At 48.5% G+C, this 26,544-nt stretch overlaps 1 protein-coding gene across 1 annotated transcript in view; it reads left to right on the top strand.

The window, feature by feature from the left end:
- The window catches only part of LOC146193568 (uncharacterized), a 90,203-nt gene that overhangs the window by 38,133 nt on the left and 25,526 nt on the right, over nucleotides 1-26,544 (top strand). Inside the window, exon 2 of the mRNA XM_084600584.1 lies at nucleotides 26,349-26,492. Within this exon, the coding sequence (XP_084456710.1) occupies nucleotides 26,349-26,492 (144 nt within the window). The remainder of the gene's footprint in view (nucleotides 1-26,348; nucleotides 26,493-26,544) is intronic.

A 26,544-nucleotide genomic window follows, 5' to 3' on the forward strand; every position in this document is an offset into this window, starting at 1 on the left:
TACGTGTCACACGAACCACTTTGTGTATATTTGCGAGCACTACAACGACACCGTTTTCACCCACTCAGAAAAATTCTGAATGAGCGGCCGGACTGCAGTTTTACAAGGGCACTTCGCTGCCATCACTCGCAAGTACCGACAGGTTATGCCCTCCCATATCGTCCCACCCAACTACCATGGACGATGGATAAACCTTTGGTGCACCTTCGTGTTCCCGGGATACTGAAGAAATCAATGGTGCCAATTAGTGGACTCAAACTACTCACTCTGGCGCACATCTGGTCAGAATATCCTAATTATATTCACGTATACACCGATGGATCTGTGTCAGCACGGACATCCGCTGCAGCTGTGGTCATACCAACTAAGAACACGACTCTACATTTCCTTTTGGGACATACTTCTACATGAACCGCTGCTGAACTTGTAGCCATTCAGGAATCTTTGCGCTACATATGTGGGGAACCACCTCAAAAATGGTGTATGTTCACGAACTCAAAGACAGCATTGCAAATTTTGGAAAACTTCTTACGCCACACTGCCTACCAGTCCCTGGAACTAAACATTATCGAGCTCCTAACATCTGCCCAGCGGCAAGGCCCCAGGATAATGTTTTAATGGATCCCTGCCCACTGCGGGCTCCATGGGAATGAACAAGCCGATGATGAAGCGAAAACCGCACTCATCAATGGCCTCCAAACACACATGCCTTTTTCAAGAGCGGATACAACTTGCCTTCTTACGAGCTGTATGAAGAATGCTACAGCAGCTTACTGGGCCCAGCCAGACACCCGACACATTCGTCTAAGGCTAGATCGAACATTGAAATTTTATGTTCCGCGTGATACCGCGCCATCAGGCATGTTTGTTACATAGACTTCGTTTAAATGTGGCTTTCATGCGCAAGTACTTACATTTAATTGGACAGGTGGACTCGCCGGAATGCTCAACTTGTGCCATCCCAGAGACTGTGGATCATATATTATTGGTGTGCCCAGCATATGCCTGCGAAAGACGTGTGCTAGCCGCTTGCTTGAAGCGTTTGCACAAGAGGCCTCTGTCGGAAAAACTGCTGCTGGGCGCTTGACAGGACAAGGGGATGGGTGTCCAGGCAGTGCGTGCTCTTTGCCGTTTTTTATGCGCCAGCGGACTTGATTCGCGCTTGTAAAGCAAGCCACTGTACCTGTAGATATGTATTTCATATGCCTTCTCCCACATCGTCACCCATCACGATCTTCTTTCTTCTCTCCTTCCCCTTCCCCAATGCAGAGTAGCAGGCCAGATTTGAATTATTCCGGCCAACCTCTCTGCCATTTCCTTTCAATAAATCCATCTATCTATTCACAATTTTCGAGTAACTGTAATAATTCTACTAAAATTGTCCATTAGGTGCTTACACCTTCATTCCGAATTGTTGGCAGAAAACAGTATCATTTTCTGGAGAGCCTAGCATAATTTACAGATGTTCTACTGCCGAACCAATAAGCCCTCCGAGGTCTTGTGCTTTTGGCAAGGCTGGTATGCCCGGTAGACATTTATGGCCAAATATGAAAATAACGGTGTTTGGTTCTCCAGCGCCGCTTTTGCTGGCGGTGCTTTTACAATGACGTTACTCATTCTGGCAACGAAATAAAGCTCAAATCGACGGAACATGGTGCGGGATTGACGGCAGAAGAGTGGCCCCCCATACAATCATAATGAACTGTCGTGTTAAATGTTGCTTTTGTGAGGACGCGAATATGTATTTGTACGCACACACAACTATACCAGATTCCCAGTGCGACGTGCTTTCACGAGATTGCCTCGAAGTATTATTTGATGGATATAACATACAGCCGCGGAACGCAAGGAGATATGTTGCGGGTAGTCAAAATCTTGTCCACTTAAGCTAGATCTAGCTGGTTTATGCCCCCCCTTCTAATTAGTAAGAACTGAAACCAGCGGCAAGTTACTTGGACGAAGGTATAACTGAATTGAAAAACTTTCAGACCTGCGGCGCATTCCGGTCGATTACCACTTTACTAATACAATTCTACAATCTGTAACGATAAAATGTCAGAAATAGAAAAAGGGCTGTTGCAGCATTTTCAGGTCACGTGTTCATCATGATGTTTTATCACTACTTTAGCCAAAATAAACCATTTTAAGCATGAACGTCTGAAGTAGGCAATTATAGGCACTAACCACCATAATAGGCGTATATAGGCGCTATAAGACTAGTATTAAACGTATAATCAACCCCTGATTCGTTCTCATATGTAAAAACGGTGCGCCTAAGATGCGCCGAAAAAATAGCCGTTTGCCTAAAATCCGGACTCCGTTCATTACTAAGGCTTTTATTCATTTCTAATAAATTGTAGTCATTACAATTCGTCGTTACACATATGGTTCATTCCAAGTCATTAGTAGTCATTTTAGACATCTTAACCTCTACCAACCGCTATCATAATCTCTATTAATCACTATCACTATCAATCAGATTTCCTTCTTTAATCTGTCTTCATACTGCGGAAATTTAATGATGACGCATCCGACGGTCACGTCGAGCCGACGCACCATGAGCTTAGAAAGGTTTTCACTTAAAATATGAGGCGGCAAAATAAGCCACCAGCTGCTTGGCGCTTGGGCGGTGACTGGCGCTTTGCCACCTGCCCACCGCTGAGGCTATTGAACTGCTGCCGTGTGGTGCTTCGAACCAGTTTATTAAGGAAAAGCTGTACAGCCCAAATGGTATATATGAAGTAAAATAGAAATTTGCGCGAGTTTGTACTGAGACAGAGATGGTTGCGATGCGTAGGTGTGAACGTTTGCTACCGTTGACACCGAGCGAACAACTTCGCCATAGTTCTGTCAACAGAACTCACCAAAGGCTTCCCTCTCTTGTAGGTAGGCATAGGAAGTAAATACATGCGTGTTGAATCAAACTCAACTAATGTTTATGTAGTTTCAACTGCACTTAGCGGCCAAATGTCGTTTTTGTTTTCGTTCAAAGTGAGTACGTAAGCGTGAGAAGTAAGTCAGCTTCCTGTAACAACTAGTTTTGTAGTGCTTTCAAGGCATATGATTCGATGTCAGCACTGAAATATATCAAGTAAAAGTTGTTTCCAACATTTAAGTATAACGCCAATTGATCCTACCACCAATGCGAGCTGCATTATGTCCTTCGAAGCGGTTAAGGTGGAAAAAACGTTCATACCGGCTGTGGAAGCGAGGATAACTGAGGGATGAGCACTTGCTGTAGGTTTCTGAACGTACAAACAGCTGAGTTTAATTTTTACCAACAAGGAAGCGTAAGCTGCCCGACGAACACAGGCGAAGCGGTGCAGGATCTTTGCATTAGATTCAAAATTTTTAGTTCCAAACAAAACTGAAAAAAGAGAGGCTAGCAAAATCAGACTGGTTATTATAAGGACGCTGCAGAAAAAATATATCAATAGGATGATTAGTTAATAAGAGTCCCCCCTCCCCCTCCCCCCAAAATTGTAAAAGTAAAATCAAACATACGTCGACATTAGCCAAAAGGCTAATGTTGACGTCCAATGAATTTGACATCACACAAACCCGAAGTAGATTTGTTTCTGACCTAAGGGGCTAAATAAATACGGGGTGGTGATCAGAAGTTGCGTGATGAGTATCAGTTAATAAAACAATTGGCAGTGGTTTAGCTCAGCTATGCCAGGATATACGTAGTGAGAGGTACAGCATTTGTCAACAGTTTAGTGACCAGAGGGTTCGCTCTTAAGCAGTATATTATGACTATAACAATCTTGGAAGTCCTAGCAATTGGGGAGGGGATGAAAGAAAAATCTTGCTTTTAGCAAATTTGGAAACTTAGGAATGCATTACGAGAAGTGTGTACGTTTCCCCAGCTAAACATTTGAAGAAGGGTGTACGTTTCCCTAGCCGAACTTGTGGTCATACATGTTTAGCGATGAGAGAAAGCTTTATTTAGGCCATAGGGGGCACTGTGGACCACTTAATGAAGTGAAAGCATTAGTTGCGCAGTGTTCTGAAGTCCTCCACTACGCCACCTCTTTCTATTTTCAATCCCACTTTCCTCTTTTTTTCTTGCAACTCGGTTACGGTGTCGGCGGTGAATTGTGACAGATACTGCACCTTTTCTTTCCTGTAAACCAATTTGAAACGTAGGTGATGCTGCACTGAGTCCGCTTCTCTATGCTGTGCGGTGCGGCATTCGAGGAAGCGCCAAACGAATGGCGCCAGGATCGAACGCACGGCGGGGTCAAATTCGTATATGCATGAATTGCCTGGTGACGTCATCACCAGTCAATGACGCCACGTTGACGTCACGTGCAGTCATGACGTCGTAGCCGATTACGTCGCCATGTAGTCACTAACCAGTACTAACAAATGACTAACTAGACAATAACTAGTACTAATTAATATACATGACTAAAGTCTTGACTAATGAATAATTATTACTATTAAGCGACTAAATAGTCATTAGAACTGGATAGTGGCTAATTAGTCATTATTTAGCACTGGTTAGTAACTTCTTAGCCATTAGTCATCAGTACTGCTCTGTACGTTGTTGTTGTGGCTGTAAAAAGGGGGAAAAGAAAATGCACGGGCCTGCTACTGGCTCTTTAGCTGAGCCACCTCCACTGCCTCGTGCGGACAGAAGAGAGAAAGTAGAGAAGAAGAAGAGGTAGAGAAAGACGCACGCCGCAACAGCCGTCGTCCACCACCTCAGAGGTGGCGGGTGTGCTTATTACCAAACCATATCCCGTAGAAGCACTCGAGCGGACAACACTTGAGTAACGCCACCTGGCGACGACTTGTGGATATACTGTCTGAACGAATTATAACGCATTTAAAGGCCACTGTTCCCGTTGGTTTTGTGGCGGCAGATACGTATGCCCTATACAAACTAACCCGAACTAACACCATACTGCTGTGAATACCGCGTACAACCAGTGCTGTTTAGTGACTACTGTCGAGTTGTCTTTGGGATTGGAAAAAGAAATGGAAAACGACAAAAATTTGTATGGGAAAACTGGAAACTTAATGAGAGGCTTCTAAAATATGATAGTTCTGTGGGACAAGTAGTGTCAGCTTTAAATGAGATGCACATTGCCAGTAATGAATCTCAAGAGGTAAAATGGGAAAGATTTAAACAGGAAATAAAGATGAATGCCATTTAACGATCGTGTGCTATAAAATAACAAGATAAAGAAAAAAAAGACACTTAGAAACGACCTCATGTGTCTACTGTCGCAAGAGTGCGAGCAGCCGGGCTGGTGCATGGAAGAAATCCGCTCCGTCAAGCAGAAATTGGAGGCAATAGATACGGAGAGATATCAAGATGCGATGGTGAGGGCGAGGGCACAGCGCCTATTTGCGGGCGAAATGCCCACAAAACGTGTTCTTGGATTAGAAAAGAAGCACGCCAGCAAGAATGAGATATCGAAAATAGGATGAATCGCTGTAGTCTATTCAGATAAATCAAATATAGAGAGCGCCTTTTATGAACACAACAGTGGACTTATTAGTCGCACAGAAGGGAAAATCGAGCAACACAATTCCAATTTCCTCTCTTATGCCAAGACTGGATGACGAAACAAAAAAACGTTTAGAGCTGCCCATCTCCGAAGGAGAAGTAAAAAAAGCCATAGAAGACCTCAACCCTGGATAGTCACCAGGACCAAATGGGCTTGCAGCCACCCTTTATAAGCAATTCAAAGACGATTTCGCCCCAGTTTTGACTGGATTATTTAATGAGGCCTATGACAAGGATATGCTTCCCCCATCTTTTCTAACAGCCCATACAATTTTCAAACCAAAAAATGTTCACGAAGCCAAGCTTCAACCAGTTACCGCTTACAGACCAATATCCCTGACGAACACAGATTATAAGATCCTCATTCAAATTCTAGCTAAAAGGCTTCAAACTGTAATGCACGAATCAGTAGGACCGCATCATACCTGCGGCATTAAAGGTAGAACCATATATACTAGTATCCACAAGGCACGGTCTGTGCTGGAGTGTTGCGATGCCTTGCATGAGAGCGTTGCCAGGACAGCAGCTTGAGCATGTTGGTTATTCATTCAAGAGACAAGAGACAGCGCTTGTCTCTTGTCCCGATGTTTTGCGCTGTTCCATCAAGAATGAGAGCGTTGCCATGCTCCAGCTTAACCTAGAGAAAGCCTTCCAGAAAATGCCGCATGATGTCGGGCTGTCTGTTTTAGAGCATGCAAATGTGGGCTAAGTTATTTGCAGAGGATTCGCAATGGCGTACAGAGGGTGCACGACGCGCCTGATAGTAAATAAGAGGGTGGGTGAGCTCATCCAAGTTCAACGCTCTGTACGTCAAGGCTGCCCTCTGTCGCGATTGCTTTTCTGCTTGTATACTGAGCCATTTGGTGTGAGCATTATCGAGAGCATCAGTGTCCGAGGTTTTCGTTTGCATGCAGCAGAGGTCCGCATACTGGCGTATTATGACATTGCCGTCTTCTGTACCGACAACGAAAGCATTCACCGTGTTGTCAAATTTGTGAAGGACTTTTGTTTTGTGAGTGGTAGTGCTGTGAACTGGAATAAGTGTCTGGGTTTCTGGCATGGAGAGTGGCTCACAACCCCTGCGAATTTCGTGAACATGCCTTGGGTAGCAACCTCAGTGAAGTGTTCGGAGTGCCACTGGAAAACTACCGAGACAGTGAGTCAGATGGGAACCAGCAGGTTTTAGAACTACGTGAGAGGCCGACAGACTAAGAGGATTCGGTTGGTCAAAGTTTGCACGTGCTACCATTTGTAATTTATTTCTTGTTACCAAGGTATGGTACGTGTTACAAGTACTGCATTGTTCTCGTGCGAATGTGCAGAGATTTCACTGTATGTTCGCCATTTTTCTTAGGGGAAGTACTTAGTAGCGCACCCGCCCAACCAGCTTGTTTCATCGCGTCCGCTTGGGAGGAGTTGGTTTGGCGCATTTGTATTTGCGCCAAGTGGTTAAGCGTTTTATGTTCTTTTGTGATACAAAAGACCCATTTTTACAAACTGTGTGTCAGGTTAGATTGAACAACGGGCTACTAAATTTAGCTGTAAGTTCGGCTAGCATGCATGGGATAATTTTCGGAATCCCTAAGGAAGCGTACATGTCATGTCGTATATTGCCCGTTTTTCGTCTGAATATTTATCAACTGTGACGCAAAACAAACTTTACAAAGACTTGAGCGATCTCTTTCTCCCGATCCCATTCTACAGATCGTTGTACTGTGCAGATGCATAGAAGTCAGTCATTAATTGAGTAAAATATATGGCCGTACCACGGGGAGCAAAAACTTTCTTTTTCAAGCTCCATAGCAATACACTAGAAGTTAAGACTTATTTAGAAATAAAAGGAATTTTTTGTACCTTGGGAAAATCCCTGTTTCATATGTCGCAAGCCGGAAACTATCGAACATGTTTTCTTAGAATGTTGGGAAGCATTTTTCTTCTGGGACATTCTAAAACGAACAATTAAAAAAGACCTACCCGTGGATGCATTCGGAATTCGATTTTTACTAATTGAAGATGATGATGGGCTACCGCTGGACATGCCCATGTTATTGGGCCTCCACAGAATCTGGCGATCCAAAATGCTATCAGGCAGGCAGACGCTGATGCGAAGAAAATACGGTAGTATTTTCGCGAAGCCGTTGCCAGTGTTAATGAAGTGTTCAAGACACAAGACGACGTGCCTGAGAGGTTTCCGAGAATGGAAGTGGTGCTGCAAATGACTGATTTGTAACGAATCACGCAGCCCAAATCGCGTGGTGTTAACCCATGTTGTGTATTTGTCGCGCAATATAGTGTGTGTGTGTGTGTGTGTGTGTGTGTGTGTGTGTGTGTGTGTGTGTGTGTGTGTGTGTGTGTGTGTGTGTGTGTGTGTGTGTGTGTGTGTGTGTGTGTGTGTGTGTGTGTGTGTGTGTGTGTGTGTGTGTGTGTGTGTGTGTGTGTGTGTGTGTGTGTGTGTGTGTGCGTGTGTGTGTGTGTGTGTGTGTGTGCGTGCGTGCGTGTGTGGTAATGCTCGTTATGTGTAAAATTTGATAATAAATTAGGCAGTAAAGAAAAAAAGATTTTGCGGAGGAATGAATTAACGTCACCCACCTCTGCAATGATACCAATGAAACATCTGTTCGACGCCTGTTTGTACATTTTTCAATTATTTCCTGCCTTCAGTGAAAATATGTTACCTTTAGGTTGCGTTCACTGACACATTTCAGTAACAATCGGTATGAGAACAGTTACACAAAGCAATTACTTTCACCGTATTTATTTCCTGCCTTCAGTGAGTGCATGTTACTTTTCCCCGCCGGGGTGGCGCAGTGGTTGCGGCGCTCGACTACTGTTCCCGAGGACGCGGGACTGAATCCCGGCCTCGGCGGCCGCTTTTCGGTGGGGACGGAAAGCAAGGCGCCTGTGTGCTGTGCGATGTCAGTCAGTGCACGTTACAGAACCCCAGGTGGTCGAAATTTCCGGAGTCCTCCACTACGGCGTCTCTTATATCCTGATTTGCTTTGGGACGTTAAACCCCACAAACCAATCCAAACCAAACTTTAGGTTGCGTTCCAGACATCTTTCAGCAACAATCGCCGTTTACAGTAAGTGTATGTTACATTTAGGTTGCGTTCAGCAACATTCACCGGTTATCCCGCTAAGAGCGTCGCCACGATCACGGCGTGGCAACCGCCGAGGCGACAATGCGAATTGTACGGCCAATGTAGATCCCGCTGAAAAAGAAAAAAAAGAGAGATGGCTCAGCTCTGCTATGCCTGGATATACGTAGCGAAAACCAGTAACCACCTTGGGATAAGAAGTTAATTTTTTCCAGTTTTCTGCGCCGTTCGCCAGCAGCAAAACTCTTCTTCGCTTCCTTGTCGAGCGCATCTAAGTTCTCCGGCGTTCTACAATTCGTTTGTAGGGAAGGAAAGGCACACTATTTGTCACTTCCCACCGAGCGTCCGATCCAGGCTTCCGTGCGGCGCCTTTTATTTGGCGCTTCCTCGAACACCGCCCACACAGCAAACAGAAGCAGATCCAGATAGGAGGCGTTAGTATAGCAGGCATCAGCAGCATTCAAAATTGATTAACGGGAAAGAAAATGTGCTTTACCGGCCACAAAAAAACTGATTTATTTATAGGAAAGGAAAGGCGCGGTAACTGTCTCACTTGATTTCTGTGGACACCGCAACCGCGCCGTAAGGGAAGGGAGGAAGATGGGAGTGAAAGTGGAAAGAGAGAAAGAGGAGCTGTAGTGGAGGGCACCGGAGTAATTTCGACCCCTGGATGGATGGATGGAAAAACTTTATTTTCGTCAGAAAGCATGTATGGATGGTTCCGTGTTAGATGGCCATCAACCCATGGCTGACGGCGACCTGGGTGGCCCACTCCACGGCCCTGGTCTGGACGACCGGGTCTGAGCTGGCCAACACGGCCTCCCACTGCTCGAGGGAAGGATCACGCATAATATCCGCCGGTGGCGGTGCTATGCTACAGCTCCATAATATGTGGTCATAGGTTGCCAGTTCCTGACACCATTTGCACTGCGGCTGAATGTCCGGGTAGATTTTGCTCAACACGTATGGGTTGAAGAAACATCTAGTCTGCAATCGTCGCCAGACGCATTCCTGCGCCTTCACCAATTGCTTGTCCGGGGGTGGGTAAATCCTCCGCTCAAGTTTGAAATGATTAGTAATGTCATGAAAGGATACCAGCCCATCTCTCGTGGACCTTCCCGGAACGTCTGGCTCACCTACCCGGCTGACGAAACCTCGAGCATTCATGTGAGCCGTCTCGTTCCCAGGATTCCCAGAGTGTGCTGGTACCCAGACAATTTCCGCCTCCGTAGTCCCTCGCCCCGTGGCCCGATTCAGCAATCGCGCCGCTGTGACAGATATTCTGCCCCTCGCCAAATTTCGGATTGCTGTTTTGGAATCGCTGAAGATCAAGTCAGCATTACTACTAGTAATAGCTAGTGCTATCGCCGCTTCCTCTGCAGTTTCTGGGGAGCGGGTTTTGACTGATCCGGAGGCGATCAAGCGTCCCCGCCCGTCCACCACCGCAATTGCAAATGCGTCCTTGTCCCTATACTCGGCGACATCTACATAGACTGCCCCGTTGTACTTCCCGTACTTAACATGTAAAGCTTTGGCTCTTGCCTTCCTGCGGTCCTCGTGATGTATTGGATGCATGTTCTTGGGCAAAGGTTTTATGTACAAGCCCTTGTGCATTTCCCGCCTAATCTGAATTTTAGTGTCACCAGCTGGAGCATCAACTCCAATGCCGATCCTTTCCAATATGTCCCTTCCTACTTTTGTTTTTGAAAGCCTACCGAGCTGCATCACCAAGTGCGCCTCCCGTAGTTCTTCTAGGGTGTTGTGCACCCCTAATCCCAGCAGCCTTTCGGTAGACGCATTGTGAGGCAACCCAAGGGCCGCTTTATATGCCTGCCTAATCATAGCCTTCACCTTGCCTTTTTCCGTCGCGTCCAACTTCAAATAAGGCGTCGCATACACTATTCTACTGAGCACAAACGCCTGCACCAGCTTACACAAGTCCTTTTCCTTAACACCTCTCTTACGATTAGCGATTCTCCTGATTAACCTCACGGTAGCATTGACCGTATTTTAAGCCTTTTCAAGGACTCGCTATTTTTCCTGTTAGTCTGCAGATACATACCCAGGATCCTGATCGTTTGAACCTCAGCGACCGGTACGCCCCCCACTTTGACCTCTAAAGGCGGTGGCGGCACATAGTGCCTCGCATGTATCCCTCTTGGCTTGTCCCTCAGCACAAAAAGCTCGGACTTGGGCTGAGAGCACGAGAGTCCTGCTTCCCCTGCTAGCTCCTCAACAATATCCACCGCGTGCTGTAGAGGTTCTTGCAAATGTGCGTCACTGCCTCTTGTTACCCAAAGAGTAATGTCATCCGCATAAAATGTATGTTTAAGTCCCGATATCCCTTGCAGCCTGGGTGGTATCTTGATCAATGCGAGATTAAATAGGAACGGTGATAATACCGACCCTTGCGGTGTCCCTCTGCCCCCCAATGGGAAGGGATCCGATTTCATTTCTCCGACTATATTCTCCGCAGTCCTACCCTCCAGAAACGATCTGATGTACCGGAAGGTTCTACCCCCCGGTCTTATGTCCGATAGGTTCCTCAATATTGCCTCATGGGTAACATTGTCAAAGGCCTTAGTTAGGTCGAGCCCCAAGATAGCCTTGGTGCCCGTGCCGTACCCAGGATCAACAACGTCTTTTTTTAGCTGTATCATGACGTCCTGCGTTGATAAATTAGCCCTGAAACCAATCATTGTTTCAGGTATCAACTCCTTGTCCTCTACATAACCCTGAAGCCTGTTCAGGACCACATGCTCCATCAATTTGGCTAAACACGACGTTAGCGAGATGGGACGCAGATTCTCAATGCAGAGCTTCTTCCCTGCTTTAGGAATAAATGTAATCCTAGCATGCTTCCACTCTGGCGGAATCTCCCCGGCCACCCAAAATTTATTCATCAAATTCGTGAGTGCCCCTACTGACTTGAAATCCAGGTTCCTCAGCATCTTATTAGTAACCCCGTCCGGACCCGCTGCTGACGTGGTACGAAGCTGACCCATTGCAAACTCCACCTCCGCCACCGTAAAGTCTGCATCTAATTCAAGGTTTTCCTCTCCCGAGTAATCCGGCAAGCAACCGCCCGCCTCTGCGTTTATGTAACGTCTTCGGAGTTCACGTATAAACTCCCCAGTCGTGCCTTGATACCGATGCACTAACCTAGCCATTTGCCCCTTCTGCGCAGATTTGGTTGCCGTCGGGTCTAAAAGGTGCCTCAACAACTGCCATGTTTTTTTGCATCCGAATTCCCCATTCATCCGGTCACAAATCTGCCCCCACTGTTTGCACTGCAACTCCAATGTGTACGTTTCGATTTCTCGTTCTAACTTGGCCATCTTTCTACGGAGCACACCATTATGCCTTTGTTTCTTCCACCTCCGAAGGAGACTCGCATGTGCTTCCCACATGTGTAACAATCTGGAGTCAGCCGTAGAGCCCTCCTCCTCCGCTGGAACCTCTTTTGTGGTACTCTTCACGGCCTGCTTGAGTGCCTCAACCCAGGCTCCTAAGTCCTCGATTTCCCCGGTCACTGTATCATTCCTGACTTCCCGAAATCGGTCCCAGTCCGTCACTCGAGTTCCTTTCACCTTGTCTTTGTGCTTAGCAGCACTAAATATCGTGGAAAGGATATAGTGATCACTTCCCAGTGGCTGTCCCGTGTTTACCCACTTTGCATCCCTGATACCATTCACAAATGTGAGATCTGGAGAGGTGTCTATGCTCACGCTGTTGCCTATCCTTGTATGATCTAGCGGGTTGTTCAAGATCGTCCATCGCAGGTCCTGGGCAACCTGCCAAAGTTTATTTCCCTTCGGGCTGGCTCGGATGTAGCCCCACTCCGGATGAGGCGCATTGAAATCCCCCACCACGATGAGTTGAGACCTAGCCGCTAGCCGTTGCGTCTTTATCAGGAGGTCTGGCAAGCCCACCCCCTTATCTTTTGGAGAAGAGTATACATTAAGAGCAAAGAGACTCTTATCGCCTTTTCTTTTGGGTAAAATCTCCATCAGGACGTAGTCCTCCCTGCTGCTATCTATGGTATGCTGAATCACTGTGGTGTTACGATGGACTAGCATGGCCGTAAAGACGCTCGATACGCCCCCTCGATCAATCTCTGGTGGTGTAAATGTCTTAAATCCCGGTAATTTAACCGAGCCGCTAGCCTCCTGCAAAGCTATAATGTCCGGCTTACTATCTAGATTTTGTATGTGCAACTGCAGGTTCCCCCGCTTGCGACGGAAGCCCCTGCAGTTCCACTGCCAAACCTCAATTTGCTGGCGAGGGGCCATGGTGAGGCACTAGGTTCACTAACATCGGCTCCTGGCCGACTACGGGAGGCAATCTAGCCTCTAGCATAGCATTTAGGTGTTTAAACATACCCATTACTTGGGTCTGGAAACCCCTTAAGTCATTGGTGAAGGCGTCAAGACGCTCCTCAATCTTGCCTAGTCTGGCTTCAATCTTGTCGACCCGACCTTCCAACCTATCCTGTCTTTCTTCCAGTTTTCCTACTCTCTCTGCAAGGGTAAGCATGTCCCTCCTAAGACTAGTGACTTTAACTACTGGCTGCGGCGTGTCCGCCGCCGAAGTTTCTGCTATTCTCTTTGCATGAGCTCCCTCATCTGCCGGCGGCGGCCTTTTGACCGTCCCCCGATTCTCCACTTCCATAGCTGTACAGTTATCGTACACGCTAGAAGCGTTCGCCTGCGCCACTTTCTGTGGGGCGTCCACGCTAGAAGCGTTCGCCTGCGCCGCTTTCTGTGGGGCCTGGGCGAGTGGCGTCTGTACCCTTTCTACTCTGCCGGTTTTAAGCGCGCGTTCCATCTCTGCCATCCTAGCTTCCATCTTTTTAATAGTTTCGGCTTGCTGCAACACCTGCCTTTGTAGCTCCTTCTCTCGAGCAGTCTCATTTTGGGAGCCTGCGTTTGGCCAGCTCACCTTTTTCCTTGTGGCACTGGGACTTCTTCCATGACCGGAACCTTGCCCTCCTCCTTTGCCAGGCTCGGGTCCGGGCAGTGACGGGAAGGAAGCTGACCGGTCCCTTCTCTTGCTATCGCCTCTCGCACCGCTAGATGACCGCTTCCTGGGCCTCGAACGCCGCTCTTCCTTGCCAGTTTGGCTCTTGTCCTCGTTGCTGTGCTGCAGACCCGTCGGCTGCTGACGGGCTAGACGAAACTTGCAGTTGCGGCTTCCCGTGCTGTGCGCCCCATGGCACACGATGCAGTCCGGCGTGCAGGTCAGCGACTCTCCGTCCGGTGGTGCAGGATGTTCCTTCCCGCAACGGCGACACAAATTAGTCTTCGGACGATAGCAAACGTCCGCCCGATGTCCCACTCGTCTGCAGTTATAGCAGGTCTCGACTAACTCTCTATACGGGATCACAGCGTACAGACAGTTCCAATAAATAACTTGCCGGGGAACGCGCTTCCCGCCGAAAGTGATCTGAATCGCCTTTGACTTGCCCAAAGGTCTGGCATCCAAAATATCCATGTCTTCGTTCTTCTTCAAGAATCCTGCGCGACCTTCTGCCAATGGGCATCCGTTGTACGCAATGTAAATTACTCCGCGCACAGAGTTCTCCGGCGCCGCCACGTACGCCGAAACCTCAAGGTCACGACTGCCCAGCTTGAGCGTCTTTACATTCGCATATGCCCCACTACGATTCATACACGGCGTGCTCACCGTCATCGTGTTGTTTGTCTCATTGACCCGCACCAGGTCTTCTTCCACCGCAGTCGCGTTCGTCAGCTCTGCTGCCGCTCTCAAGGCACATCCGAGCTCCCTCGGCGTCACTATACTCAAGTCCCAATTCTTGGGCCGGCACACAACCTTGAAATCCTTGGCTGGCATCTTCAGAAACGGTCCCTGTTTCTTCCACACCGGCGCTTTCCCCCGCTTGACTTGGGCTGCTCCGTGTGTCTGGCGCCCGTCGCTGCCCGCCTGTTTCTCGGTAGGCCTACTCTCGGAGTGATCCCCGTACACAGACTTCTTGAATCGATCTTGCGCCTTCAAAACCCAGGTCCATTCTCCCGCCTCGAACTCTTCGGGCGATATAGATTCTCCCTCAACGGAGTATTCCATTGTCTTCAGCCTCGCAAAGGCCCACAACCACAAGTCACAGCCCCGGAGCCCGGTGCCGCAAGCGTCGGCTCGGCCTAATGATTAGGCCTGATTTGCCGTACCGTGGTCGAGTACAAATCGTGAAAAAACCCCTAAAAGGGGGGAAGACTTGCCAAAATATGGTGTCCACAGGTACAGGGCAACTGCCTGCAGACGATTCCACAAAAAGCAAGTCCAAGGCACAGCGCGTTCCGCCGAAAATCGATCTCAAGGCGGGACCTCATGGGGAACACACCTCGACCCCTGGGGATCTTTAACGTGCGCTGACATCGCACAGAACACGACGCCTCTTCTTTTCGCCTATTATTTCTAGGAAGCCATCAGCGATAGTAGCCCTCCACTACTCCAGATTCTCCGCGGACTGTAATGGAAGGGAGGAAGGTGGAAGTGAAAGAAGAGAGGGAGTAGAGGTGGGGCCGTAGTGGAGGGCTACTATCGCGGATGGCTAGAAGAGCCGGCCGGTGGTGTTGGAGTGCACTCGTTCCCTCTTGATACTCATAACTGACGCAGATGGATGACGTCACAGCCTTGACGTCACCCTAATTTATTTATTTAACTCTTTTAGTCTATGGTACTTTCAAATAACGAGTCTATCGCAGTATCTGCCACTCGCGTAATGCCACTGTCATCCTCACGCTAGACAAGCGGCATTATGAAGTGCGTTTCTTGGCGCTGGGCGTAGCATAGAGTAAAGCGCTTGACTAGGGGGATCCAAGGCATGGAGGTTTGATTTGCGGATGGAGACTGATTCCTTTTTTGAAGCGAAAAGCTTCACTACGAGGGACAGAGCCAAGCTTTGCGTACTGTATGCCGTGACGACACAGCCAATGCCAGCTGCACAGCCCCCTCGCCAAGCTCTGCCGGCGTTGCCTAGAAACGCTTAAGAGGTGCGCGACTCCTCCTAATTAAAAACAAAATTAGTCTACATCCAGAAATCGAACCTTCATCCCTTGGATTCCCAGCCGAGCGCTTCACCGCTGTGCGACGTCCCGGGTAGTGCAGCGCTCAGCTTGTCTAGCGTGAGGATGATAGCGAGATTCTGCGATTGACAGGTATTGTGGTTGGCGCGAAATTTGAAAGTACCAACAACTAAAATAAGTCACTCAATTAGGTTGACATCAAGGATGTGACGTCACCCATCTGCCGTGTCAGCTATGAGTACCAAGCGGAAACGAGTACGCTCAAGTCCGATGGCCGGCGCTTCTTGCCTTCCGGCATACGGCATACAGCATACGGTATACGGTATACGGTATACGGCATACGGCATACGCGAAGCTCGGCTGCGACCCTCGTAGTGAAGCTTTTCACTTCACAAATCCGTGAGCACTGTAGAACCTACACTGGAGAAATGCGTAAGCTTGAGCGTTGCGGTGTTATCCGCGAGATGTGTCAGCGAGATTCCGCATGTGATAGATATTAACAGAGAGGTAGTTCTTGTTGGCGACGTCAGCACACCCTAAAGGCCGCTGTACGGTTGCTTTTTAGACCCGCTCCGCACCTCTGTGGGTGCACCGAGAAGACCGGTTTTGAGGGGCAGACAATAGCGCTCAACCGCATAGGTCGTCCGAAGAAAGGCTGAATCAATCTCAACTTTTCGCCCGCACATGCTGATCAGCAAGGCGACTGGATTGCAGCTATTGGTTGCCCTGTAGGCGACGTCTCCGGCTCCTCCTCCTCTATCTCGCCAGGGAAACATGGCCGCCAGCGGTGCGAAGCGAAGCGCAGATGGTAGTTGTTGCTTTCCCGCAAAAACCAATACACTTAGCGCGCATTGCTAATACTAGCGTTCCTATCGACTGTGATTTCCCCTCAAGCCGGATCATATGCGCCATTATTATCTGCGCTGAGCTGAAGAGAGTGATCTTCCAACTGGCCAAATGTGCTACGTCGCACCGGTGTCACGATGTGTTTGTGATTATCGCAAGTGTTTCTATCTAATAGCCGCAAGGACCTTCAAGGCCGACGGCCAGCGACAGTAGTTCGCGGGCTTTTTCATGCGCACGAATCGGCTCCTCAGCGCATCGAAAAGTGCCCGTGCATGTGTTGCGAAAGTACGACTTGGCGACTGCCTCCTAACAAGGAAGAGGACTGTCCATGTTTGCAAAGTTTCTCACACACTGTGTTTTTCTAATGCTGAAATTAACTTGGTGACAACTAGCCTGGCACAAGTTCCGCTGGTCGCAGTCACCGCAACAGAAACGAGCACGCAACGTTGTTTCCGCGCCGTGTCGATCACATGTGTTGATCGCGGTTAATGTGTGTGCTGTGCTTGAAAAATGACGTGCGTGCGCTGAGCCCTTCGAAAACGACATTCTGCAGAAAACGACCTTAGCTGCACGTTTTTCGGGCAACTTGCCACTATTCTGCGGTTTGCGCTTTGTGCTGATATGGGTTCTCGACGGTGCTGTGTAAACTGAAAATATCTGTATACTTTCATGGCAGCTGTCACTTCGAGAGTACCTATTTATTTTGATTTCCTGCTAGCTATGTGCACCTATGTCTGCAATACGTATCTGTGCGATGAATCAGTTGACTGAACACAACTTCTGTATGTGATGAGCTAAACACTTTATCACCACACTGGATGATTTTCAAAAAAAAATAATCTGACGCATTGCCAAACAAAGTACAGTATGGAGGGAATGCTTATGAAAAAAAGACACACCATAGGCGAATGTGCCTAATGATATGGACCCTTTGGTGTACCTAAGACATTTATTTATTACATACTGCAGACCCTTGGGTCCAAGCATAAAAGCATGTTGAGCATAAAAACATGTTTGGTTAAAAAGAAAGAAAAAATGGGAAATTATTGTGATTACAATCTGCTTTCTTCCTGCATAACTTATATGAGTCAAGTTCACTGGACAATAGCTTAGGCAAATGATGTGATGTAGGCTTTATACGGGGAGTTGCACACATTACATCCGGTATTTATGGTTGCTTTGATCGCTCTACTCTCATCGCACTACATGCCAACTAAGTTTTATCGGTATTGAGAAGCTGCATGTATTTGCTAAGGTGCACCAATTGAGATATTTACGATGCTATCAAAATCTGATGTCGTCGATGCACATGTATGTGCCTATTTATTGCTTTCATTTTGCCTGCTGAGTGATATCGCTGGTGGGCATGCTCAAACCTTACGTTTTTCGACAATGTAGGATGCATTACAGATTACTTCAGTCCTTTTTTGCATTTGCTGCTCGTGTAAATTTGTTTGCACCTTGCGCAGTGATCAGCTGGGTGTTCTTTGGTACATATCAGTTCACATTTGTTGTATGGCCACCACTGTACATGGTCTCATACCACATCTGCAAGGTATAAATACCTTTTTTTTTATCGCGTTAAGCATTATCACATGGTTATTGGTTCTCTAATGCTGATGTTGATTCATTCTGAACGGTCCTAGGCATGGATGTAACAACCGACTTTGTTACATGTAACCTTATCAGATTAGGTTACATGTAACCTAATCTAAATTCATTCCTTTTCTGCTTGGATTGGATTTGCTCTTTGCATTCACAGATTCACTCCTTTGCTTTGCACCTATGCAAACTGTTACTTTATCATTGCAGGATAAGGTTATAACAGAATGGTTACAATCTAAGTGAGCAGCTTAATCAGGGGTGGAAGTGCTGCTCCATTTGCTCCATTCTGCTCCAAACTACTTTCCCTGCTGCATCCGGCTCCAAAATGCAATATTGCTCCAACACTGCTCCAAACTGACTGTTTCGATGTCCTGCCATCAAATTTAGCAGAACATGGGAACAATGTCATTGCACCAGTAGCAGACATATAACCTTGCGCTGGGTTTAATACAAATTAAATTTTTTAAGGAAAGGAAGCATGGAGCATGACAAATATTTTTTCGCAAGTAAATTTAGTATGAGCCACCAGCGATTGAAGATAATTGCGAAAACAAAATGAACTTTGCATGTGATGTCGCACCTCCTCGGTCTTTTGAATTGCCGGTGGAGAGAAGCGAGATCAGCAAGCAAAGCAGGTAGCACAAACTACTGTTAACCGTTAGGAAGAACACTTGTCCGACTTCAAAAACTGCATGAGTTATTTTAATGGTTTTGCTGTGAAAACAAGCAGGTACTTCACCATTGAGCCTCTTTGTCAGTGACAAGCTTGCCAGGTCTATGGCAGGCAAAACCATACTTGGAGAGTTATGGGTTGGTACACCAAAACTGTCAATCACTAGGGAGCTTCGCAATAGTGTTGGAAAGGCATACGGGCTCTATCGCCAAAATGTTAAAAATGAGCACCAGCATTATTCAAGCAAAGAATGCACTATTAGCAGGAGCCAGTGAAGTAGAGAAGCATTAGGTCTTCGATCCGCAACACGGCTTCCCAGCTCTCACTGCTATTGATATTTTCCTCGACTCCAGGAGAGTCGACGCATTCCCATTAATGTGGTCGAGTGTACCCCTCTCCCCACATGCTTTAAAAAGATTACTTTCCTGTCCCCTGGTAGTATGTGAAAAGCCAATACTAGATTAACGAAATTTCCACCTTGCAGCCGCCGCCATGCGGTCGGCGCTTTATTACTTAGTGTCTTATCCGATGGTGGCAGTAGTTTTCTGTTTATTCTATAATTCTCAATGATTTCACAATGTTTGCGCGGGTTCATCTGGGTTCTGGAAGTCCGGCGGTTCTACGGTTACGCAGAAGTAGTTTGCTCGGGCTAACTCGTGTGCCGCTTCATTGCCAGGAACCGACGCGTGCGCTGGGGTTCATATTAGGTTGACTTGGCGGGTCAACTCTTTGCCGGCCAGGATCCTCGCCGCTTCCGGCGAGATTCTGCCTTTCATGAGATTCAAGATAGCAGTTTTACTATCGCTGACTACAAATTTTGTTTCCGTTCCAACGCACGCGAGTGCTATAGCAACATCTTCGGCCATCTCTATGTTGCGGCTGCGAATAGTGGCTGCCGACTTGAGGGCTCCTAGTCCGTTGACCGCGCCAGACTTCCCACTAGCGGCGTCCACGTAGGTAACCTCTTCGGGATCCATTTTTCCCAAGAGTTTTGTTAGCGCTCCAGCTCTCTTAACCCTCCTCTCGGTATTATGTTTCAGATGCGTATTTCTCGGCAGTGGGGGTATCCCTATTTTCTCCATACATATGGGGGGGGGGGGTTAGTTTTAGGGTGAAGCCCGCGGTCAGACTGCAAGCCTGCCATCTGCAAGATGACTGCCAGTGGTGGTGCTGCTAAGTCTCTCTAGCTGAGACATGCGAACTGCCTCTGCGTATTCTTCCCAGTTATTATGCACCCCCATGGACAGGAGTTTCTCCGCACACATCGAGAGTCCTAGGGCTCTCTTGATACATCTTCGGGTGCGAGTATCTAATTTCTTCTTTTCATCCGCTCTAAGAATTAGGAAGGGTGTAGCTTAGCACACTTCGCTAAATACGTAAGCCTGTACTAGGCTTCTCTCTTTAAGACCTCTGCTCCTAAGGGAGGCTCTCCTAATAATGCCTAGAATTTGCGACGCGTAGTCGTCTACCCTTTTTATGGCGCCGTCATTGTATCCGTTTTCCTGGATAAAAAAGCCCAGGATTTTGATTTTTTCGACTTTAGGAACGATTTTACCCTCGACTCTAAATTTAAATTGCTTCACAGGAAGGAAAAGGCGCAGTATCTGTCACACTGGTAGCTGTGGACACCTTAACCGCGCCGTAAGGGAAGAGAGGAAGGTGAGAGTGAAAGTGGAAAGAGAGAAAGGGGAGCCGTAGCGGAGGGCTACGGAGTAATTTCGACCACCTGGGGATCTTTAACGTGCGCTGATATCGCACAGCACACGGACGCCTCTTCGTTTCGCCTCCATCGAAACGCAGCCGCCGCGGTCGGGCTCGAACCCGGGTACTCCGGCACAGTAGTCGGGCGTCGTACCACTGCACCACCCTGGCGGGACTCTAATTTCGAATTTTGAGCCTATGTTTCTCCTTATCCTATATTCCTCAGTATATCCATGTTGTTGTTGTTATGAACTTTATTTTTCCTCCGATGTAGGAGGTTCCCACCTCCCCACTCCTGGGACGCAGGCCTATGGGACGGAGGCCGGGGCCTCCGCGACTAAAGACAGGCGAAGCGACAGTGTTTCTTCGCGGCTCCAGCCGCCAGGCGGACAGTTTGCTGCTGGTTGGCGGGGGACTCGCTCCGCAGTAGCAGTTACCAGGCTTCTCTACTATTTATATTTTCCTTGGCGCCAGGGGAATCAAGGCAGTGCCAGATTATGTGATCCAGAGTACCCCTTTCTCCGCAGGTTTCGTATTTATCGTCCGGTGCGGTGACTGGGGCCCGTGAGTCCACGCCTACCAAAATCTTAGCTTCAGCTACTGTGCGCACCAGAACCTCCGAGGCTGCAAAGGAAGCAGCCATCGCGCTGGCTATCGCTTTTACCGAAGCAGATGTTATAGTCAGTGATTCCAAAACAGCCGTACGGAATTTCGGGAGGGGCCGTCTGTCGGCTGCCGCCAGGAATATTCTTAAAAGCTACCGTCCAGTGCCTGGTAGGACGATAGAACTGGTATGGGTTCCGGCTCACTCGCGCAATCCCGAGAACGAGAAGGTTCACGAATATGCCCGAGGTTTCGTCGGCCGGGCGGTGAGCACCTCGTTTCCTGCGGGTGCGAGGGAGGGCTTGATCTCGTTCCATGATATAACTCGCCATTTTAGCCTGGAAAGGCGCATCTTCCCTCCACCGCACAATTCATTAAGCAAGGCCCAGGAGATACTCTGGCGCCAGCTACAAACCCGCTCCTTCCCCTGCCCCAAAGTTTATTCATATATATTCAAAGAGCAGGTTGACCCTGAATGCAAAGAGTGTGGCGTCGACGCTACTTTAGACCGCATTACATGGGGGTGCGCGGCCTATCCGCCACCCGCCGATTTGCTGCCAGCTCCATCTCTGGAGGAGTGGGAGGCCGTGCTGCGCTGCTCGGACCCGGCCATCCAGGCTCGGGTCACTGAGTGGGCAGAAGAAATCGCCGACAGGGCGCAACTGGCGGCCATCTGGCGAGGCCAGCAATCAAACTGAACCACTTAAAGCCGATGAAATAAATGCTTTCCCATCCCATCCATACATCGTCCGCCTTTTCCTCCACTTGCGTGTGGAAAAGCCAGACGGGACTTGGGAAATTCCCAGCTTGCAGGCGCCGCCAAGCGACGGCCTCCTTGTTAGTTAGCGTTCGGTCCGGTGGTGGCAGGGACTTTCTGCTAAGTCTGTAGTGTTCTAAAATTTCCTGATAAGTTTGCAGCCTCTCGTCCATCCCATCGCAATCAGGAGGTTCTACGGCTGCCCGGAAGTAGAGAGCTCGGTCTAGCTCGTGCGCCGCCTCGTTGCCGGGGACAGACTCATGCGCGGGGGTCTAAATAATTCGAATCTTTCAAGAGGTGGCGCAGTGGTTACGGCGCTCGACTACTGTTCCCAAGGACGCGGGATCGAATCCCGGCCTCGGCGGCAGCTTTTCGATGGAGGCGAAAAGCAAGGTCCCCGTGTGCTGTGCGATGTCAGTGCACGTTAAAGAACCCCAGGTGGTCGAAATTACCGGAGTCCTCCACTACGGCGTCTCTCATAGCCTAAGTTGCTTTGGGACGTTAAACCCCAAAAACCAAACAAACCATATCTAAAATTTTGGCCGCCTCCGTCGAGACCCTCCCTTTTCCAAAGCTCCAGACAGATGTTTTGCTGTCACTAATAACTATGCTGGCTTCCGTTCCAACGCAAGCGAGCGCTATTGCAACTTCTTCAGCCGTGTCTACATTTCGGCTTCTAACGGACGCGGCGGCGGCGGACACGCCGCGGCCGTTGACGACCACAGCCACCGCAACTTCCGACATACCGCTAGCCGCGTCCACGTAGGCGACCTTCCCCGGCTTCATTTTGCCCGCTTTCTGTGCGAGAGTCTCGGCCCTCTTTTGTCTCCTCTCCTTGTTGTACGTAGGGTGCATGTTTTTAGGTAGGGGGGGGGGGCACTATTATATATTCGCGATACTCTCGTGGAATGTCTTCTTTGTGGCTTGTTCCTCTATATGAATGCAGTCCCACCCAGCCGAGGATGGTTCTGCCCGTGGTGGTTCCACTCAATCTTTCTAGTTGCGCCATGCGCACAGCCTCCGTTAGTTCGTCCAATTGTTGTGCACCCCCATTTCGAGGAGGCGTTCAGTCGAGGTCGAGATGGGTAGCTCCAGAGCCATCTTCGCGCATCGTCTGATGAGTGCGTCTATTCTCTGCTTTTCGTCTGATCTAATGTTTAGGAATTGTGTGGCGTAACATATGCGGCTAGTGATGTAAGCCTGCATTAGTTTCAGGAGGCTTCGTTCCTTAAGGCCACGACCCTTGAGTGCGATTCTTCTGAACAGACCCGTGACTTGGGTGGCGTACGCGCTCAGTTTCTTTACCGTTGTATCGTTGTACCCATCTGCTTGTAGAAACAACCCCAAGATCCTAATTTGTACGACTTTTGGCACTATTTGGCCGTCTACTGTTACGCTGATGTTTATCTGGCGTTTACACCTGAGCACCTTCGGGTTGTAGATAAACAGTTACGATTTTTGTGGAGGCCACGAGAGGCCCCTTTCGGCCGCGTAGGACACCACGGTGTCCGCCGCCGCTTGCAAGCGCTCCTCGATGCTCGCGTCACTCCCCTGGGTGAGCCACAGGTTGACGTCGTCCGCGGACATGCTGAATTTCAATTTTTCCACTTTTATCAGCTCTGCTGGGAGGTTTCGCATGGCAACATTAAAGAGGAACGGGGACAGCGCCGAACCCTGTGGCGTACCCCTGCTTCCTAGTTTGACGGTGGAGGATTCAATGTCCTGAAACTTTATCATTATCGTTCTACCCGACAGGAAGTCTTTTACGTAGTGGTACGTTTTCTTTCCGACCCCCAATTCTTGGAGGCCAAAAAGAATAGCAGCGTGTTTTACGTTATTGAACGCCTTTGTCAGGTCTAGACCTAGTAGTACCCTCGCGTCCCTGCTTTCGCTTTCTATTATGTCGTGTCTCAAGCGGAGCATTACGTCCTGTGTGCACAGGCCGGGCCGGAACCCAACCATTTCGTGCGGCCACAGGTCGTTAAGCTCCATGCAACGCGTTAGTCGCGTTTGGACTACCCGCTCCATCAATTTCCCTATACAGGATGTTAGGGAGATTGGTCGTATTGCTTCGGTATCAAAATTACGTTTGCCGTCTTCCACTGTTGTGGGAGGCGGCCTCTGTCCCATACGATTCTCCTGTATTTGGTGAGCGTGCGGATGGAATTATCGTCCAAATTTCGGAGAACCTTGTTTGTGATTCCATCTGGGCCGGGAGCAGATTTTGTTTTTAGGCGTAATATTTCGGCGCGAACCTCCGCCTCCGTGATCGGCGCGTCTAGGGCCTCGTTTAAGGGTCCTTCGTAATCCGGCAGGGGTAAGGTTTGTGTGTCGCTTACGTACATGTTAATTAGTTTCGCCATGCGTTCCCCGTCCGTGCCCTCGAACGCGTGTCTGGCTTTCGTCAGTCTTATGCCCGATTGAGTTTTCGAATTGTCAGGATCAAGTATGTGTCTGGGTAGGCTCCACGAATTAGCAAGGCTCATGTTCCCTTCCATCTCGTCACACCTACTACACCAGTTTTGTTCGCAAAGTTTTACTGCGTTATCTTCAATCTCTGTTTTATCTTGCTATCCTTCGCCTAAGGTTCCTGTTCCATCTTTGCGACCGGAGACGCCTCTCCATGCCGCATTTCGCTTCCCATATATGAAGGAGTTTGCTCTCAACCGTCACCGGCGCATCATCCTCCCGTAGGGTCGTGGTTGCTTTCTCTACTTGAAGTACCCTGCGGAACACGACATGCTCTGTCCTTTTTGTAAAAAAGAAAAGGGCACCCTGCCGCACGTTTTGGCAGAATGCAAACAACTGAAACCCCCCCCCCCTCCTCCCCTTCCCACCAACACCCCCAATCCCCAACCCCTTGAGCGATGGGAGACCTTGTTGTCCAGCCCCGCCCTATCGATCCAGCTCGCACTGACAGACAGGGGCCAGGAGCTGCTGGAAACATATGGGTCCCGCAACTAGGGAACCACCCCGTCTGGTGCAAGCATGCACCACCGAATTATTTCGGGCTTAATAAATGTTGATTCCTCCTCCTCCTTCTCTACTTGAATCGCCTGGTGACGTCATGACCTCTCGATAGTACATCACGCGCCCCTTGTTGAACACATCCAGCATTTCATTGAACCTGTCAAAGATACAGGCGTTATATAATTCCTTAGGAGAAAAAGAGGAGGAGGAAAAACTTTATTGTGCGAAGAATTCGAGGCACGCAGGCCTCCTGGGTCTCCGCACGATCCCACTCGAACATTCATGTATGTTGATTCATGACGTAAGCGGCCCAGCTGATGACGATCTTTTGCCTGGCCAGGTCCGTTGACCCAACACCGCGGGTCTCTCAGTCCTCCAAGTTTCGGAGAGGCACCAGCCCGGAGGGGGTAGGAGACGCCAGGCCGGATAAAAGAATTACCCCACCCATTCCTCACTACCAGAGGACAGCCAATATGGCGTCACATGCTGACACGAACGCTGCGACACCAGCTCTGCTTTCTACATTAGGCCGGTATCCCTCATATGCACTTTGTGCTTCCACCCAAAGGCCACCCTTACCTACAGAAAAGGAAAGACGCAGTATCTGTCACTCGCTGAATCCCACTATTATTCTTACGGTACACAAGAGGAATTATGAAGAGCGTTTCACGATGCGTGGTGTGGCGCAGTGGTAAAGCGCTCGGCTGGGTATTCCGATTTCATACTTTCTAAAGCTTTCTAAACCTCATCTTTCGCCTCTCGCAGAACGTCTGGCTGCCTTTCACTACTGCCTATATATCATTGTTGTCCTGACTACATCGGCTACTGTAGAGACAAGTATAGAACTCCTCGGCTACTTTGACTATTATGTCTGTGATGACATAGAATGTCTTGTCCCTTAGCGCATACATCTGATTTTTGCCTATGCCCAATTTCCTCTTCATCGCTTTAGCGCTGCCCCTTTTTTATAGAGTATACTCAATTTTCCACTTTACGCTTAATGATTAGCTTTGACATCTCTGCCATTTCGATCATGTCGGGTTGGTTGGAAGCTTTCAGACTGGCGTTTCTTGATCAAATATTTTGTCTCTTTAGATCATTTACCGCTATCCTCCTATTCCTATCTTACCGCCTACTTCTACCGCACATTCAGTAAAGATATCTCAGACCTTATTGTTCATTGCTTCTACGCTAAGGACATCATCCTCGGTTAGTGCTGAATATCTATTCTATAGCGAGATCCTGACTTCTTCCGTCCTCCCTCTCACTGCTAATTCTTTCACTGACTTATTTCTTACTAATCTGTTTCGTTCCCTCTTCAGATCTGGACTAACACGAGACTTTACAATCATGTGGTTCCTGCGTCAAAACTTTCTGATTACCTCTACATTCTGCATAATGCAGGGTTATAACACTGTATGAAGTCAATTTTAAGTCTGTCAAAATGAATTATTTCGGAATTAAAGAACGTTATGCATAGCTAAAGACTCAGCCAAAGAGCAGAGCCATCATGCTGCCTCATTTACCGCAGGCATTCTGATCGTCGTCCTCCAGAGCAAGCTATCCGTGTTCATCATCACGCTCCTGGTCGTCGGAACATCGTCGGCCACAGTGGTGGCTGCCGCATTCTGCCCGAACATGGCCTGCATGTCAGTCACGCTGGGTGCCATATACGGTGAGTACGAGAGGGGCTTGAGACCGGCATACATGCAACGATATTTTCGACG

This window comes from Amblyomma maculatum, chromosome 4 (assembly GCF_055883805.1).
Source record: "Amblyomma maculatum isolate TAMU_Amacu chromosome 4, ASM5588380v1, whole genome shotgun sequence".
Taxonomy (NCBI): Eukaryota; Metazoa; Arthropoda; class Arachnida; order Ixodida; family Ixodidae; genus Amblyomma; species Amblyomma maculatum.